The sequence below is a fragment of the Macrotis lagotis genome, chromosome X, assembly GCF_037893015.1.
Source record: "Macrotis lagotis isolate mMagLag1 chromosome X, bilby.v1.9.chrom.fasta, whole genome shotgun sequence".
Lineage (NCBI taxonomy): Eukaryota > Metazoa > Chordata > Mammalia > Peramelemorphia > Peramelidae > Macrotis > Macrotis lagotis.
This window is the reverse complement of record NC_133666.1, coordinates 137,592,752-137,612,523: the sequence shown is the minus strand read 5'-3', so window position 1 is coordinate 137,612,523 and position 19,772 is coordinate 137,592,752. Positions and strand designations below refer to the sequence as shown.

The 19,772-nt window shown below is 39.5% G+C and overlaps 1 protein-coding gene across 5 annotated transcripts in view; it reads left to right on the top strand.

The window, feature by feature from the left end:
* Positions 1 to 19,772, top strand: part of CARD11 (caspase recruitment domain family member 11) — a 137,229-nt gene that overhangs the window by 99,979 nt on the left and 17,478 nt on the right. For all 5 annotated transcript variants that reach the window (XM_074203924.1, XM_074203926.1, XM_074203928.1 and 2 more), the window contains 9 exons: positions 637 to 704; positions 2,172 to 2,272; positions 3,800 to 3,852; positions 6,343 to 6,475; positions 7,425 to 7,626; positions 8,091 to 8,217; positions 16,361 to 16,601; positions 17,114 to 17,210; positions 19,095 to 19,190. In XM_074203924.1, coding sequence (XP_074060025.1) covers positions 637 to 704; positions 2,172 to 2,272; positions 3,800 to 3,852; positions 6,343 to 6,475; positions 7,425 to 7,626; positions 8,091 to 8,217; positions 16,361 to 16,601; positions 17,114 to 17,210; positions 19,095 to 19,190 — 1,118 coding nt within the window. The remainder of the gene's footprint in view (positions 1 to 636; positions 705 to 2,171; positions 2,273 to 3,799; positions 3,853 to 6,342; positions 6,476 to 7,424; positions 7,627 to 8,090; positions 8,218 to 16,360; positions 16,602 to 17,113; positions 17,211 to 19,094; positions 19,191 to 19,772) is intronic.

Sequence of the window (19,772 nt, the reverse complement as noted above, 5' to 3'; positions counted from 1 at the left end):
AGATACTAAGCATGTGACCTTGGACAGTCACTTAACATTTTAATCTCAGAGAAGGTTCCAGCCTGCATTAGTAGGAGAAGGTCCTTCCTAGGGACTCCCTACTACAATTAAATCACTGGTTTTGTTTAACAAAAGCAGGAAGGTACAGAAAGCTATAACAATTGTAGTGGAGGAGACTAGGGAAGGCTTTGTGTTTGTAGGATGTGGAAATTGAGCTGATATTTGAGGAAAGTTAGGGATTCCTAGAAATTGTGTAGGGGAAGGAATACATTCCAGGCAAGAGAGATAACCTAAGGAGTGAGAAATGGAGGTGGGAGATAGAAAATCCTGGGCAGGGAACAACAAGTGGCTGACATGATTTGGAACACAATGTTAAAGGGTAGTAATGTAAGACTGAAAAGATAGATTGAAACCAGATTATAAAGGGTTTAAAATGGCAAACAAGAGAGTTTATATTGCCTCTAGTCAATAGGAAACTATTAACATTTCTTGAGCAAGAAAGTGAAATTGTTAAATGAAAATATCTAGATGCACTGAACTCTCTCTCTCTCTCCTTTTTCTCTCTTCTCTCTGTCTCTGTCTCTCTCTGTCTATCTCTGTATCTTTGTCCATCTGTCTGTCTCTCTCCCCATAAAGAAAATGGAATGGATGCCAGTAGCAATTCCTCCAATCCTCTTTCCATCGACAACTCTCTCAACAAAATGGTAAGATGCTCCTCTCCCTTCCTTTAACTTGGAGTCATCTGGGACCTTATCACCAGTTCCTTCAGATCACTGGGTAGCTAAGTTGTGATCCCCACAGAGTATTGCCTCTTTCTTCCTATTCACGCATAAGCGTGCTACTGCAACCATGCTATTCACCTTTTCAAGAGTCATTATGCTAGGGCTTATGTTTATTTAAAGATATTTCAACACAACCTTAAGACACATTTACACCTCCTTGTCTCCTCTTCTCCCAATTTAACACTCAGTGGGTGGAGGAGAAGATGGGTCTCCCAGGGGCTGTAATGAGTCCAACATACCTTTGAAAACCTGGGATCTGCTGTATCTTCTCAGCTACTGGCAATATTGGCAGGATTGAGGAGGCAGGCAGTAGTGATGTTAGATGGAAATCCAAGTATACCAAAGCAAATCCTCTTTCCCCCTCCCTACCTCACTCTGGGTGAGCTCAGCTGTTGCCCAGGCAATTCTAACCATTAACCAAGCTTCCCTGCCCTGCCCCCAACACCCAGATCCCGCAAGTAATAGCAACTCCTGGAAATTAGAAACCCTGCCCCTGAAAGGGGCAGACCCCATAGGACTTGGGTTTTTGACCTTTTTTGCGTGCCCCCTTCTTAGAATAATATTTTTGGATGGATAACATAAAATATATGGGATTGCATAAGAAATCAATTATATTGATTTATAATTATAATATTTTAAAAATTCACAAACCCCAAATTAAGAATTCCTGCTCTAGGAAGCCTGACAGCATGGTTTTCAAAATAAACTCTTGGGGGAGGACAGTAGGGATATATGAAATGAAGGATTCCTGCCTGATTACTATGTAGGATAGTTTATCTCCAAGGCAGTTCCTGAAAGGTAGTCTGTGGTGCATCCTGGTTGGTGGCCTCCTTACCATGAGCCTGACCAGCATATATATATGTAGGCTTGCTAAGCCTCAGAGAGCCAACTCCATGCAGCACTTGATGTCTTCATGCAATGTGTCTCTGTCCCTGAAACACATAGTTAAGGTCCTGGGCATGGTGGGCAAAGAAAGCTCTCCATTCTCTGAAGGGGAAAATGTGGCATCCTGCTCTTTGGCAAACATGCCTTACCACCCTCCTCCCCTCCCTGCCCCACTTCTTCACACAGATGTGAAAGCAGATGTACACTAATCTCAATGGTCATGAACTAAGCCTGTTCCATTTTTATAGCCAGAATTTGGAAGGAAAGACAGATTGTCAACAGAGCTATCCACAAAAACTTTTCTGAGTCAAAAGAGACATAGATTTGGCTAAGGATGTAGACCCAAGTTAAAGATGTATTAAAGTGTGTATATATACATATATATATATATATATATATATATATATATATATATATATATACTATACAAAATATAAACACAAACACATATTATAGATATATGCATATATATATAATGTGTTTGTACATTTGTGTGCTTTAAAGTTGCCTCTTAGAAATCGCAATAGCATCATGTCTATCACTGCGGAACCTCCAGGAAATGATTCCATTGTCAGAAGATGCAAAGAAGATGCACCTCATCGTAGGTAAGTGACTGGGAAAGAAAGATAAGTCCCTTGGAGGGAAAAAAAAAACAGTCTCCTTGCTGCTCAGTGTCAATTCAGATCATTTCCATCAGGCAACCACAATCTTCAGGCTTTCCTCCAAGGACCAGGGTGGGAGTCACTGGAAGCCACCAGTACCACCAAGAAAGCAAGTCCATGGCTTAAACTTGCACAAAAACATATATTAAAAACCTACATTTAATGTTAAGAAAAAAAGATATTTGGCATCCTTTGTGGGTAGCCATTGACTGGTACTTGACTTTCAGGTGGAGCCCCTCATCATCACTCCCTTCCCTCCTTGATTGGGCAGTCAGAGGAATAGCTGGGCATTTCATTCCCTCTTGTTACTTTTTTTTTAACTTATTTAAGGCAATGGGGTTAAGTGACTTGCCTAAGGCCACACAGGCAATTATTAAGTGTCTGAGGTCACATTTGAACTCATATTCTCCTGACTCCAGGGCCAGAGCTCTATCCACTGAACCACCTAGCTGTCTCCTCCATTTCCTCTTTTGGAAAGAGGGGTCATCTGTTGAAAGGAATAAAAGTTATTCCACAATCCTGTATGAAGAATGACTGGGGAAGAAGATAGAATTTCTAATTGATTTTTGTCTACAATGACATGACAACTTGAAATTCTGCATGAACTCCCTTAGCAATCCTGCAATGTCTTCTTTCCCTGATGTAGGAAGCAGGCCAGATACCATGGGGATTTGGGGGTTGTTTGAGTTTTCTTTTTTAGATAGCCATGTGCTACTGTTGTCATTCTTACACCCTGATCTGCTGTTAGTGTCCCTGGATGCCCCATTTGAAAGGACCATAAGTGAAAACTGGAGGGTGTTTTTGGGAACTCCAAAACAGGATAAATTATCATTGTCTTCCATTCATTCTGCCTACCAAAGCACTCAAGCCATTTTCTACTCATCATGGAATTATGTCCATTGAAGTACAATGGATATTATGCAATTAGTCTCTCAAAGAAGTCAGAATCAGAGTGAAAATATCAGGCTCAGGCCATCAGAGAGCTCTGCTTCCCTGTCATCCTCATTTCTTCAGCTTGTGCTATTAATGCTACCTTTACTCCACCACCACCATCATCACTACTCACCCTTAAGTTTTCGTGCTTTGTTGCCTTTTACATGCACATACCTAAGTCTCCAGGTCATTTTCCGTTCAAAGATGCCTTACAAATGGCACATTCCCTTCCAATGAATAACTCAGGGATTCATGAGGATGTTTATTTTGCTTCCCAATCTTGTTCTTGCTGTTCTCATGCCATCTTACCCATTCATTTTCTTCCTGTCATCTCCTGGTCCTGCTGTGAAGGGCCCCCTCATCTGTACCTATTAGAAAGTTGAAAATCTCTCACAATCTCTCTCTCTCTCTCTCTCTCTTTCCTTTTTCTTCTCCCCCTTACCACTCCCCCCCATGTACAAACATGTGCATTACTAGTCATTCTCACACACATAAATACTCTTCTACCACTAATCATCTTTCCCTTTTGTCTTACAGTATAGTTGAAGAAGACACTGACAGTTTTGGATTTGATGCCTTAGATCTTGATGGTAAGTGAGTATCTAATTGGAGGGATTCTACAAATACAGAGGTAGACACCTCTGTCTACTCTAACCAGTTAGTGGTATAAAAATGAAAGGGAGGGGTGGCTAGGTGGCATAGTGGATAAAGCACAGGCCTTGGAGTCAGGAGTATCTCGGTTCAAATCCAGTCTCAGACACTTAATAATTACCTAGCTGTGTGGCCTTAGGCAAGCCACTTAACCCCATTTGCCTTGCAAAAAACCTAAAAAAAAAAAAAAAATGAAAGGGAGCCAGGTTGGGTGATACATGCCTATAATCTCTACTACCAGGGAGAGTGAGGCTGGCAAAGCTCTTGAGCTAATTTGGTTAGGTGTTTACACTAAATCTGGAATTGATATGATGAGCCCTTAAAAAGCAAAGGACCGCCAAGTTGCCTAGGGAAGGTGAATCATCTTAGATCGGAAACAATAGATGAAAGCCCCTATGCCATTCTAGACTGAGTAGATACAACTTCTAGCCTGGGCAAGATAGAATTAATCTCTAAAAAAAAAAGGAGGAGGAAGGAAAAAGGGTTTGAATAATGGGGAAAACATGGAAATTATCACTGGGATAAATCTGGAGACTTCATCCATAGTTTTATAGGGGTTTTTTGCAAAGAGGTAAGAAGGATGAGGGAGAAACAGAGAGAGAGAGAGAGAGAGAGAGAGAGAGAGAGAGAGAGAGAGAGAAAGGGAGGAGGAGGAGGAGGAGAAAAGGAGAGGAAGAGAAGGAGGAGGAGGAAAGAAGAAGAGGAGGAGGAGGAGAAAGTGGAGAGAGAGAAGACAGGGAGTGGAAAAAGGGCAGCACAGTTTACTATTGTAAAACCTAAGAGCATGGGACTCTATCAGTGAAAAAAACAGGTTAAATGAAAGAAAGAGACAAAGGGAGGGATAAGGGAAGGAAGGAAGGAAGGAAGGAAGGAAGGAAGGAAGGAAGGAAGGAAGGAAGGAAGAATTTTATTATGTAACAAAAATGGCAATTTCAGAAAGTAGGATACAGGAAGGAGAGGACTGAAAGGTGATTTTATGAGGAAAAGGTGAAGAGAACGTTATTGCCATAATCTGCTAAACTAGGTGCTGATAAGGAAAAGCCAAAAGAGTTTGTGAAGAGGAAACCCTAGACATCAAAGCAATGAAGAAGGCATCACTCTCAACCAACAGTAAACTTGGCAATGCAGAAAACTCCAGATTCCTAGATTTAGGATTCATGGTTTTAAATATTCAAGGGTTTATCCTCTTAACCAAATTGAAGTTAACTTCCCCACCCTAGCACTATCTCTCATTTGCAACAGCCCACAAAGGCCTCTGGATTAAAAAGGCACCAAGGAATCCTTCTTGATTGGAGGCAGTCATAAACTGAAAAATACTTAAGAAAGGCAATAGTCCCTAACAAAAGATGTATAATTAGAAGAATTGAAAAAGCCTCAGAAAATAAAAGGAAGAACTTTGGGGAGAAATGTGTTATTGTCTAAACCATTTTGAGTTGGGAATAAATACCCATTGCAAATAAATTTTTATTACTAATGCTTTGAAGCATTTGTAGAATTCTCATTTCTCTGGTTCTCTGTGCCCTTTCTGAGGAAGGTATCCTCTCCCAGGTATCATGGGTTTTTAAACAGGATGGGAAAAAAAGTAGCTTTCTGGCAGTGAGAGGCAGTATGGTCCAGTAGAAATTTGGTTGTGTTTGGAGTCAGAGGGCCTGGATTCAAATCCTGACTTTGCTACATATTACTTGTGACACTGGACAAGTCACTTCACCTTTATGGGCCTCAGTTTTCTCTCCTACAAAATGATGTTAGACTAAATGACCTCTAAGTCTGAGATCCTTTCACTCAGCTTCATCAAAACCACCCTTTCCCTGCTCTCACTTGGGAAACTGGCATTGGCCTGATGGAAGTTGCTCTCAGTGATGAAGGTAAAGGCAAAATTTGCTTCAGAATAACAAATTCAGGAATCATTGAAAAACTCATCATAGAAAGCTCATTAACTTTGATTGAAATAACTGAACTTTTAGAGTTTTGGAAAATAGAGATTGTGTCACAATAATTCCCAATGTCAAAAGAACATATAAATCATTCTATTGGACACAAATGACTCCACCTTCTGCCTCTAAGGTTTATCTTCTTCTCTGGATCATAGTGTGAGATCAAATGTGATCCTACTGCAATCTCCCTCCTGATTTTCTTATCCAGAGGAGATATCACCTTCCAAATAGTCTCAACCTGTCCAAAGGGAATGAGGACATCTGACTATGGGGCCATTTGTGGTTGTGGGATTATTCTTTGGCTAAAAAGAAGCAAAAGAGTAAAAAAATGTGATGATGGAGTATCACTGACATCTGACAAGATTGACATGGTAAAATGGTTTCGCCATCTATACATAATCACTTTATTTTGTAAATTGCTCCTTTTCCTTAATTGGTCATTGCTACTATCAGCTCCTTCCTTAACTCAATCAAGTTTATTTTCCCCCCTTTCAGATGACAGCCATGATCGTTACTCCTTTGGACCCCCTTCCATCCACTCATCTTCCTCTTCTCACCAGTCTGAGAGCCTGGATGCCTTTGATCTTGAGCAAGTCAACATTATGTTTAGGAAGTTTTCTCTGGAAAGGTACTAGAGTGGGAATTGGGAGAGTAAAGGGTGAGAATGAGGGTGGTGGTGAAGGGAGGTAGCTGGTTTTATGGAGTTAAATCACTTTGGTAATCTGAGAGTGAACCAGCTTGTGACAGTTGCATGTCACCCTGGACTCCCGAGTTATCCTGAAGTCATAGAAGTTTACAACCATTTAGTTGTAAGTGACCTTAGATTGCATCTATCCCAGATCCCCCCCTTCCTTTTCCCCCCTCCCCATCTATAGATGAGAAAACTGAGATTCATAGAAACTGAGAAACTTTCTCCAGATTCTCAGCTAGTTAATAACAGACTCTGATTTAGAATGGTATGGGCCAGTGGAAAGAAAGCTGGGTGAGAAGTCAAGGGTTCTGAGGTCAAATTCCAACTCAGTGACTTATTTGATACTGGGAAAATCTTGGCCTCAGTTTCCTTTTCTATAAAATGAGGGATTTGGACTATATAACCTCTAAGGTCCCTTCCAAGCCTATAGCTCAAGTTTCCCAACTTCCAACCCAGTGCTTTTCCCAGTACTTTTCAAAGTCCCTGTGACATCCTACTTGGCCAAGTCAATAACTCCCAATAGATACCATGGTTTACAGAATCATGGCCAAGGAAAGGACAAAGTTTGGTTGAACTAGACAGACTCCAGTGACCTTGTATCTCAATCCTGACACTATCTGGATTTGATTCCTTCTAGTCTCAGAAAATTAGTTCTATTTTCTGCCTGTGCTTTTGATTAAGGACTTAGTTGAAAACCTCCTCCCATAACTTAAGCCACTAAAACCAGTTTCTCTCTGTCCACGCTCCAGCTTCTGACAAACATAGGAAGCTAGTGCATGCAGGTTCTGTCTCCCCTTGGCTTTTCCTGGGTAAAAGCTCTCTATTTTTAGCTTAGTGCATCTAAAAACAGGCCCATCTAAGCAGTTTCTTGATTTCCTGGCCCTAGACCTTTCCGTCCCTCTGTCACATCTGTTGGTCACATCAAGACCACATGCCATCCAGTACAGCACACAACCCTGAACGGAGATAACCTCATCGCTGAAATCACCCTGCTGGGGGGAAACGATCGAGGCAGTTTCATTCACTCTGTCAAGCCAGGATCCCTGGCGGAAAAAGAAGGCCTCCGGGAGGGACACCAGCTGCTACTGGTGAGGCTTTAAAAAAAAAGTTCTCATTATTTTCCCCTCCATTTCTTCTCTGTATTTATGTCACTGACACAATGTAAGGTCCTCTGACAATCTGTTCCTGTGTTTTGTTATGGAATGCCTAAATAGAAAAAGAGAGAAAAGGGTAGATCCTCCTCTCTGGCCCCTTTTGCAACCCCCCCCCAAAAAATACTATCTTTGGACAGAAATGGGAGTTATGAAAGGTCACCCCACTTTTCCCCCAGCCTCATGCAATATTTTTGATTGGACATGCTCAGAGAGGTGGGTGATAAGAAAGTTTAACAAGCATGATTTAAGTAGGAAACTTTATTCCCTTCCAGCAGCACTAGGCAAGTTGTTTGTTCAGGAAAAAGATGCTTTTATTTCATATGTGGAATAATCCTACTCATGAGGCTCTGCCAGCCCATAGAGCTCACAGTGAGGAACAGTGTTTCTTTGATATCTAGCTGGAGGGCTGCATCAAAGGCGAAAAGCAGAGCGTTCCCTTGGATACTTGCACAAAGGAAGAAGCACACTGGACAATTCAGAGATGTAATGGCCCCATCATCCTGCATTATAAATTCAACCATGAAGGTAAGGCCTGAGTAAACCCCATTCAGCACCATGGCCAACGATCCAGTGGCGTCCCATTCATTTCTCATCAGTCTTCTCATGGATTTAGAATCAGGAAGCTTGGGTTTGAATTTTGGCTCTGATAATTCCTGGCTGTAGAATTCAAGGCAAATGACCAGACTTCTTGGATTCTTACCTGTAAAATGAGGATGACAATAATAATAATAATAATAATAATAATAATAATAATAATAGCAAGTCACATTTAGGTTTACAAAGTGCTTTTCTCACAACTATTGGGGTAGGAGAGATTAGAAGTATGTTTGGGGAAGGGACTGAACTTGGCTTTCATTGGTATCAGTATCCTCCTGTAAGAAAAACCATTCTACTAAGCACTGGTCAGGGGAACAAGCTGCTCTTTTTTTCACAAATGACATCTCACTTCCTTTCTCCAGGTCCTTGCATAGGCTTTTTGTTCCATATGCCTATAATTCTCATTATCTTCACCTCTGCCTCTTAGAAGCCCTGATTTTCTTTGAATATCAATTCAAACATAGTCTTCTATATGAAGTTTTTCCTACTCCCCCTCAGCTGCTTGTCTCCCTGTACAATCATTAGAGAGATAGTGGGAAGGGGGAGATTAAAAGATCTGTCATTTCTAAGGTATAAGGAATTTCAATTGAAGAAACATTCTTTTCCAATGAAGATCAGCACCAATTCTTTATTTTATAGTTTTAGAAACTATATTCTTGGGTCATTAAGCGGCCTAATGGCTTGTCCGGGATCACCCAGCCAGTGTATGTCCAAAGTAGATCTTGATGCCAGTTCCTCCTTATTCCTGGGCCAAGTTTCTATGCATTATGCCAAATGGACTCTACAATAAATCAAATCAGTAAGCATTTACTAAACTTCTACTAGGCTCAAGGCACTGTGCTAAGTGCTGGAGATAGAAAGAAAAGTAAATGGAATCCCTTCCTTCAAACAGTCACAATCTAATAGGGGAGAAAACATGCAGACAACTATATAAAAATGAGATATATACAGTAGATATAAATGATTAAGATATAAATGTAGATATGGATGATAGAAATATAGGTGTACATATACATAATTAGTATGAGTCATATTATCCCCATTTTACAGATGAGTAAATAAGTTCAGAAATGTAAATAACTTACCCAAGGTCACACAGTTAGTGCTAGAACCAGAATTCAAAACCAGGATGCCTCCCGATTTCAGGTTCAGTAATATTTCCGTCAGGCTTCTTGTACTCCTTCACAGTGCTTTTGTGAAGTAAGTACTGCTCAATATCAAAGCACTATAGACATGATAGTTTTTTCATATGGTTTTGCTGTTGAATTCTGACAATACTATGTATTTTCTCCTTAACCAGGGATTTTTCATCTCTCTTTGGTGTCAATGACCCTTTGACAGTCTATTGAAGTCAAAATCCTTTATCAGATGAATGTTTAAAAATGCATAAAATAAAATGCATAGGAGTAGAAAGAAACCAAAGACTAGTGCAAAGAAAGACATATTTTTCCCACCCAAGTTTATGAATTCCCTTGAAATCTTTCCATAGACCCTTATTCTAGATCATTCTTCATAGTGAGAAGTTATGTGTTCACCCTGTCACTTCCTCCCTCCCTGATCTGGCCTCAGTCTTACAGACCATCCAGGGCTCTGAATAATCATGATCAGATCAAAGGTAGGACATTGATCCATACTCACTATTTTGCATTGCCACCTGGTCACAAATGGAGAACATGTCCCCCAGGTATGCAAGTATGAGTCAGAAACTAGGTTAGAGAAGAGCTGGCAGACAGAGCGAGAATGATAGCTAAACACCAAATGGCACATATGGTTTCTTGCAAAATGGAGTTTTTGTTTTCTTGCATGCACGACTAAAGAATGCCCTTTCTCCTGGATCTGAGGCAATCACTTGGCTGCAGTAACCACTTCTTGGTCCAGGTCTGGGCTTTGCCTGGGGAGGCTAGACTGTCATTGGATTAAAATTCACAGACCTTTGGCTCTTTGGTTCCTCAAGCATCCCTGTAACAAGCATTCCCCTTTCCCTTTGCCTCCAGCGGCTTTTTAATAATATTACCCAAGCTTGCCTAAGTTGCCTAGCTATTGTGAGCTGGGCTTTGTTTTACATTTTCAATGTCTGATTTACCATTCTCACCTCTGAATTTTCCTGGATGATTATCTCTGCAGCTGGATCTTATTTTTAACTACTAGAGCTCATGAATGTTTAAACGGAGCATAAATAGCCAGCTTCTCTCTAGACAGTCTCTCCACTGGCAAAAGCATTCTCCCAGCAGTGTCCTTTCAGTGCAGAAAATAATCATAATAATGTCTACACCTAAACACAGGTCAAATTTCACAGCAGACACTTGGTAGGGTGTGGTTTTCTCACTTCATGGCCTGGCATCCATTCTAAAATAGAATCACAAGAGGTACTGTCTGTGTACCAGCTCTCCAGAAGATTTTCCTCATGATAATACAAGTCCTCTGTAACAGAGAACTGATTGTTGGATCATAGACTGAATTAGGTGAGACCTTAGAGGTCATCTAGTCTCTGTCTCATTTTACCCAAGAGCAAACTGAGAGCTAGGTAGATAAAGGGACTACTCCCACATCCAGGTGAGCAGACCCTAGATTCCAACCAAGTATCCTGAACAAATCTAGCATTTTCTACTGCACTGTGATGCCTTTAATCATTTGTTCAGTCTCACCCTTGCAAATTACAAAATCCCTGGTTTTCCCTATTATTACCTCTCATCCAGCTCCCCCAGACAGCATGTGAGGATAGCTTGGTTGTTGAAGTTCATAGCCCTTAGTAGCTATAAACTATTGTGTCACTTTATCTCTCTGAGTTTCAGATTCCTCATTTCTACAATAATAAGGATAATAGCACCTACCGTATAGGTTTGTGGTGAGAATAAGGGAACTTAAAGTATATAAAGTAACTTGGCAACTTCAAAGTGCTGTATAAATGCCAGTTATTATCATTATCTAGTAGAAATGAGGAAAATTTAGAGGAGAATCAGGAACAGAGTACAAGGAATGACATCTTGGTTTAGTTTTGGTTGTTTGTCCTTCATCTTTTTTTCAATATTTTGATTTTTTTATTACATTTAAAGGCAATTTTAAAACATTATTTCCAAATTTTGAGTTCCAAATTCTCTCTCCCTTTCCTTCCCCTCATTGAGAAAATGAGCAATTTGACATAGATTATACATGTGTCATCACGAAAAGGATATTTCCATGTAATTCATGCTGTAAATGAAAACCAGACAAAAAAATCCCCAAGAAAATAAAGAAAAATATCTGCATTCAGATGTCATCAGTTCTTTCTCTGCTACTTTATATCATAAGTCCTTCAGGATTTTCTCGGATCATTATATTGCTGAGAACAGTTACATTATTCACAATAGAACATCTTGTATCATTCCTGTTCTTGTGTACAATGTTCTCCTGATTCTGCTCATTTAAATTTGGATCAGTTCATTTTAGGTCTTTCTACATTTTTTTTTCAATTACATGCAAATATAGCTTTCAACATTCATCCTTTTGCAAATTTTTCAGTTCAACATTTTTTTTACCAGACTCCCTTCCCCTCCCCAGGACAGTGAATAATCTTTTGTAAGTTGTACTTCTATAATTGTGTTTAATATATTTCCATATTAGGCTTGTTGTGAAAGAAGAATTAGAACTAAAGGGGAAAAAAGATCATGAACGAGAAAGAAATAATCTCAAAAGCTTCTTATTTCCTTCCATTTTATCTTCCTCCATTTGTACTTTTCTTTCTCCTTTCCTCTTATCCCGGCTCACCATTGTTTTGCATCTAATTGCTACACTGTCTTTTCCCTTTTTTCCTCCTAATTCTCTAGAGCGTAGAATACATTTCTAAATCCACTTGGGAATGTATATCATACCCTCTTTAAATTAATTCTTTTGAGGGGCAGCTAGGTGGCTAGGTGGCGTAGTGGATAAAGCACCGGCCTTGGAGTCAGGAGTACCTGGGTTCAAATCTGGTCTCAGACACCTGGCTGTGTGGCCTTGGACAAGCCACTTAACCCCATTTGCCTTGCAAAAACCTAAAAAAAAAAATTAATTCTTTTGAAAGTAAAATTTGCACTGTGCTTACACTCTATCTTCATTCCCTCTGTTATATTTGTGCCTCTTGATGTGGTGTTAATTATCCTCTAAAGCCTTTACTTCTTCTAGTATTATCTTTTTTATGTCTTGCTTTTTTCCTATATTTCCTTCAACTATCCTGATACAAGTACAGTTCTCAAGAACCATAAATATTATCACAGTCATGATTAATTTGTACCCACAATCTGAGTACCCTCTGTCCAACTATCCCAATAGAAATAGCCTCATGGACTAAAGTAAAAAATATCATATCATGATCAATTTAGATGCATAATCTCTAATTATTTACCTTTCAACTGTCCTAAGAGAAATAAAATTCTCAAGAATAACAGGTATTGTCTTTCCATTTAGTGTTATTGACTAAGATTTCTTTTCTTTCCATTTACCTTTTTACACATCTCTTATGTCTTGTATTTGAATATCAAATTTTTTGTTCAGTTCTGGTCTTTAAGGTTTGAAAGTACACCACTGAAAATCCATTTTTCCCCCCCTGAAAGAATATGCTGAATTTTGCAGCAGAAGTCTCTTTACCTTCCAGAATATCATATTCCAGGCCCTCTCATCCTTTATTGTTAAAGCTAAGTCCTATGTAATCTTGACTGTGGCTCTCTGGTAGTTAAATTACTTCTTTTTGGCAGCTTGCAATATTTTTTTTTCCTTTTACTCAGAATTCTGAAATTTGACTACAGTATTCCTTTAAGGAATTTTTATTTTGGGATATTAGGGCAGTTTTCCATGATAATTTCTTGCATGATATTTTCCAGGCTTTCTTTTTTAATCTTGGCTTTCCAGGAGACTACTAATTTTCAAATTATCCCTTCTGGATCTATTTTCCAAGCATTGGAAGAGATTAAGAGGTTCATTACATTTTCTTCTTTTTTTTTTCAGCTAAAAAGCTTTTTTGACTGGAATCTTAGAATCTCATAGATTCATTGATTTCCATTTGCTTAATGATAATTTTTAGGGTTTTATTTTCTTCAGTTAGATTTAAGTTATTGTTTTCTTCAGTCAATTTTTTTTTCATAATTCTCCTGCATGACTCTCATTTCTTTTCTCTATTTTTCTCCTTCCTCTGTTTTGGTTTTTAAAATCCTTTTTGAGCTCTTCCAAGAGGTCTTTTTGGATTTGAGAACAATTCAAAAACCTTTTTCAGGTTTCACACATGGGTATGTGTCACAGCTTTCCTCTTCTGAGATGGCATTTTTATCATCCCTATTAGAGTAGAACTTTTTATAGTTCATGGGTTTTAATTTTTTTTTCTCATTTTTATAGTTGAGCTCTGCTCCTGGAGCAAAAGGAGCACAGTCCCAAGCATTTTGTGCTGGGTCAGGGGTCTGATCACTGACTTACCACTTGCCTATGGAGTTTCAAGTGGAACTGTTTGTTCCCTGAATTAGGGTAGCCCAACCCAGTCCTTTCTGTTACCCTAGGACTCTGTCTTCCAAGGTGAGTTGGGACCCTTGCTGCTGTCAGATGTACCATAGGCTTGCTGAGATGGGACCTGACCTTTGATGTGACTAAGAGCCTCCTGCTGACTTTCTAATTCTCCTTCCTTTTGGGCTGTACTTCCCCACATGAGATAGACTTTTACTTTCTTCTTGATATCTTGAGTTGAGAACTTGTGTCACTATGGTTTTTTGTGTATTCTGTCACTTTAGAGTCTGTTTAGCAGCTTCATTTAAAGTTGTTTTGGGGAAAGCTCCAGGAGTTTCCTAGCTTCCCTTGTCCTTTATTCTCAGAAAAGACCATGACATCAAAGAGGTAATGCCAAGTGACCTGCAAGTGAATTGGATTTAAGTGAAGGTGAGACTGTGCAAATTCACTAGCCTCATTCTCTCCTCTGAACCATTGGGGTCCAGTGGCCAATTATGGATCAGGGTGACTGAAGATGTTCCTGAATGCAGTGGGAGACCTTAGTCTTTTTTAGTCTTAGGTCTTTTACAGGTCTCAAGCTAGAAGTGTGAGAAGAACATGTTCTCAGTGATCTAATGGTGAATCTAGGGCCATTCTTTCCAAATCCATGAGATGCCTCATCCAACCTGATTCTCACTTATTCCACTTAAGCATTCAGATAGTTATTCTTGAATGACACATTATTATTCTGTCTTTTTATGGTGATACACAATTCTCCCCTTGAACATTAGACCATGCTTTGAATAAAGTGAGTTATCTAGAAGACAGATTCTATACCTGTTTTATGTTTAATTTATTTATTTCTCCAACTATATGCAAAAAATAGTTTTCACCATTTATCTTTTTGTTAAGCTTTTGAATTCCACATTTTTCTCCCTTCCTCCCTTCCCTCCCCCTCCCCTTGACAATAAGTAATCTAATATATTTTATACATGTATAACTATGTTAAACATATTTTCCATATTATGTACCCGTCTATCTTGATATCTAGTGCCTTCTGCATATGCCAACAAGTAGTAGCTGATTAATTTAACTTAAAATATTAACAGTGCATAAAACCTCAACCAGGACTCAAACAATTTGTCCTTAGAAGGAATATCTTAGGTGGCACAGTGGAAAAAAAGCTGAACCTGGAGTCAGAAAGACCTAAGTTCTAAAGCTGACTCAAATATTTACTACCTTTATGACCTTGGACAAGTCATTTGATTTTACTAAACCTTAGTTTTCTCTTCTGTAAAAAATGAGGGGTTGAATTTGCTATTGTTGAATTATTTCAAGTTGTGCCTGACTCTTTGTGATCTCATTTGAGGTTTTCTTGCCAGAGATACTGAAGTGAGATACTAAAGTGGTTTGTAATTTTCTTCTCTAGATCATTTTATAGATGAGGAAACTGAGGTAAACAAGGTGTTAAAGGGACTTTTCCAGGGTCACATAGTTAATATCTAAGGTTAGATTTGAAGTCTTCCAAAATCCAGGTCTGGTACTCTATCCACTGTGTCATCTTAGCTGTCTATGTTGGACTCAATGACCTCCAGATTCTGGTTTAAAACCAATGATGCAGGGGCAGCTAGGTGGCATATTGGATAAAGCACCGGCCCTGGAGTCAGGAGTACCTGGGTTCAAATCCGGTCTCAGACACTTAATAATTACCTAGCTGTGTGGCCTTGGGCAAGCCACTTAACCCCGTTTGCCTTGCAAAAACCTAAAAAAAAAAAACCCAATGATGCTATGTTTTGGTCTAAGAAGTGATAGGGATTGCACTGGAGTTGTAGGGCAGTGGAGAAGGGGTAGATATGCTGCAAGCATAGGGATAAAAGTAGTTTTACATCTACATTGGTTTTGGTTTTGTTCTAATGTTTGCCTAATAAGTGCAGAGTAGTGAATATGGTGTGGCTAGATTATAGTTCATATGGAAAATAGGTGAAGGTTTTAGTGCACAGCAAACTCAATATGCCATAACAATATGGTCTTGGACTCAAATCTGCATGAACAAAGAAATCCTTGTTCAAAGAGTTGTTATTCAAATGGGGGAAACAACACATGGAAGGTTTCAGCTGCAAGTCAGATATAAAGGTCCCATGGTCCATAGGGTGCAACAGCAAAGCAGATGGTCAGTTCTCTTCTTTAATGTCATTTCCACCGATAAAATAATATCCATTTCTAATACTGAACCATTTGACAATGTCAAGGACTTTAGTAATAAAAAAAAAATTGGGGGGGAGGGGAAGGAGTATGCAATGGCTATAGCATCATAAAAGCAGTTGCCAAGATGCATCTTCCCAGGATAGTGGTTGATAACACTGGACTAAAACGTCACTATTTTCAAGGCTCTTGGCCTCAGGGTCCCAGACTGTGTCCACCAGGTTCTGGTCACTAATCTGTCAGGAACCATGGTTAGCATGTTGTATTCCATTTGAAATAGTACCTTGAGATGATTTTCTGAATCTTTCCCTATTGAAAGAATAACAGAAGTTTAATGTCCTGATACACACACACACACACACACACACACACACACACACACACACACACACACGAAGATAATAACAGGACAGGGGAATTTCTTTTAATACTTCTCCCACCTCAGGTTACCGGAAGCTGCTAAAGGACTTGGAAGATGGCCTGATCATGTCAGGGGATTCGTTTTACATACGGCTAAACCTGAACATCTCCAGTCAACTTGACTCTTGCTCCATGTCAGTGAAATGTGATGAAGTGGTACATGTTCGTGACACCATGTATCAGGATAAATACGAATGGCTGTGTGCTCGGGTTGATCCATTCAACAACAGGGACCTAGAAATGGGAACCATCCCCAGCTATAGCAGGTGAGCAGGAAACATAAAGGGTGCTATCCAGTTTTCTGGTAAATGTTTAATAACTAGGTGGATGGATGGATGGATGGATGGATGGATGGATGGATGGATGGATGGATGGACGGATGGATGGATGGATGGACAGATATTTAGCACTTTCTATAGTAGATATTTTAGGAATACAAATAAGAAAAAGAAAGTTCTTGCACCCAAGATGCTTATATTCTAAAGCGACTAGACAATACACAAAAGGAAGACAAAATGTTTAGGAAGTCAGGAGGCAGAGATGAAGAGGGAGGGTAGGTCAGGCATGAAGAATAGCCACATGAAAAGGAAGAGAGTCAAAAGACTGAAAATTGTATATGAGGAATAGAAAGTAGGTCAATGTTGCTGGATGACAAAGTGTAAGATTGGCAAAGTGGGAAGACACCAGGTTGTAAGGAACTTCAAAAGCCAAACAGAATTTTCTCTTTGATCCTGGAGGTAACCATGGTCCTAAGAGAATCTCTTCTTCCTTCTTCCAGAGCCCAGCAGCTACTTCTGGTCAAGCTTCAGCGGCTGATGCATAGAGGGAATAGAGATGATACAGAGAACTCTCACCATACACTAAGAGCACTACGGGTAGGTCTGCCCTTATATTGGTCTTGTCAAGCCACACAACTCCAGAGAAGGAAAAATGGCTCTGTCTCCATCTTCCTTCTTCTTTTTAGGTAAACAAGGTTAAGTGACTTGTCCAAGGCCACACAGCTAGTAAGTATCAACTGTCTGAGGTCTGACTCCACGGAATAAAGAAAACTTGAGTTCAAATATGGCCTCAGGCATTTGACACTTACTAGCAGTATGACCTTGGGCAAGTCATTTACCTCTGATTGTCTCTCATTCTGGATCATTTCCAGTTATTCTGAGCCATATTGGTCACTGTATCCAGATGGCTCTGAAGAAAAAAATGAGACTGATGACTTAGAACATAACCTCATTACTTAAATCCAGTTCACTTGCTTGTCATGGATGGCACCACTTCCCTGATGTCAGGTCTTCTTTGAAAATGAAGGACAAACATCATCATCATCATCATCATCATCTTCTTCTTCTTCTTCTTCTTCTTCTTCTTCTTCTTCTTCTTCTTCTTCAGAGAACCAAATCATCATCCCAAGAGGCAGAAAAGATGCCATTAACAAGCCCTCCTTCATGTTGCACATCTCTGCAATTTATCTTCAGTTGGGTGTCTCTCTTGGACATGAATATTCCTACTCTTCTTCCCCAAGGGTTCCTAGGCTTGTGTAATAACAGCTTGCATTACACAAGTTCACAGAGTGCTTATTTCACAACAAAAATAAGAACAAAAATAATATATAGCATTTTATATATTGCTTTAAAATTTGGAAAGCACTTTATATTTGTGATCTCATTTCACAGCAATCTCATAAATTAAGTAATAATTATGGATGGAGTATAGACCTGCAATTTTCCTGGTATAGAAAACTAATGAGGAAATTCCTTCTACTGAGGCAGATTGGCACCTTCTCTTTTAACTTAATTTTAGAGCTGCCTAGAGAAAAGAAAAAAATTAGGGACCAGTAAATAGTACATAATGAATTCTGAGGTACACAAATTTTGTTTATCATATTTTTATTTATTTCATTAAATATTTCCCAATTACAGTTTTAATCGGTTTATACACACTTGGGAGTGTGGCTGGCTTTGCGTTTGACACCTTTGCCACAGAGTACAGAGATGAAATGATTTGCCCAGTGTCATAGAGTGAGGATTTATGGCTCCTCCACTGTGGCACCCTGCCACTATTATTGTCCTCCATTTACCAATGAGAAACTCATGCCCAAAAAGTTTCAGTGACTAGATGAGGCAGAGTTTGAACCTAGATATTCCTACTAGAGCATTCTTCCTTCTGCCTTCCAGAGCCTTATCTCATACCAAGACCTAGGATGGAAAAGGGAAATCTCCCCAAATAACTATGTTCCAAAACTCCTCTGTCTCTCAGCAAGGAAAGGTTTGGTTGTCAGCCTTGAAGTTCCTTTGTCATCTTAGGTAACCTAAATTGACTGATTTATCTCAGTTCCCTTCTTTTTGCTTGGCACCTAGTTTCCTCTCTCTCCTGGCTACAGGCAAGATGTTGGCAGGACACTCTGCTCTGAAGATGCCCTTTTTCATAGGCTTCCCTCTTAGGCCTTGCCATTGAAAAGAAGCAGTGATGACAGAGCCAATCCTGCTGGCAAGTGATGTGAGGCCTTCATTCCATCTTTTCTTGGTCTCTGAAATCTCCATTAACAAGCCTAGGTCACCTTCCCTTGAGCTCTGGATACTTTCCATTCCTCCCATTATGTTTTCTCCTTCTTTAAAATCCTCTCATTCTGTGAGAGTTGAACTTCTTCTCCCCTAGACCTAAGTGTCTTAAGGCTAAAAGTGTTGCTAAGATGATAAATGTTATCTGACTTATCATGCCATCCTCAGGAGAGTTTGATTAATTGATTGACAAACTGGTTTCAGAACACATTGCAGCCAGAAGATTCTCTTCCAATGAATGACCCCCGAGTAAGCCCCCGTCTTTCAAGAGCAAGCATCCTTTTTGGTCAGCTCATACAGGTAAGGCTGTTCAGAACACCCCCTGATTGGCACTGGGGTTTTGGCATTTTCATGTGCTTTCCCTACAGAGCTTTTGTCTTTTATAAAAATGATAACAATAGATCTGACCTTCTAAAGCCCTTTGACATCTGTTATCTCATTTTATCCCTGCAACAAACCCATGAGATCATAAGATCACAGAACTATCAACCTAGAGCTGGAAAGGATCTCAGATATTTCTAGGCCAGATATTTTTATGCTTGGTTGACTAATAAATCAATATTAATAATGGTCACACTTATAGAGAACTTTAAGGTCACAAGATGATTTACATACATTATCTCATCTGAGCTGCACACAGCCCTATGAAGTGAGTGCTATTATCATTTCCATTACATAATTGAGGAAACTGAGGCTCACAGAGGTTAGAGCCTGGCCAGGGGTCACACAGATGGTGTCAGATGGAGGATTTAAACATAATTCCTTTGAATCTAGAGTTAGCGTTCCTCCCACTGCATTGTACTGTTAAGAGGATAATAAAAAAAGTAAGAACTTCATATCATGAGAGGAGATGGAAAATAAGGTCATTTGCTATTGTTACTT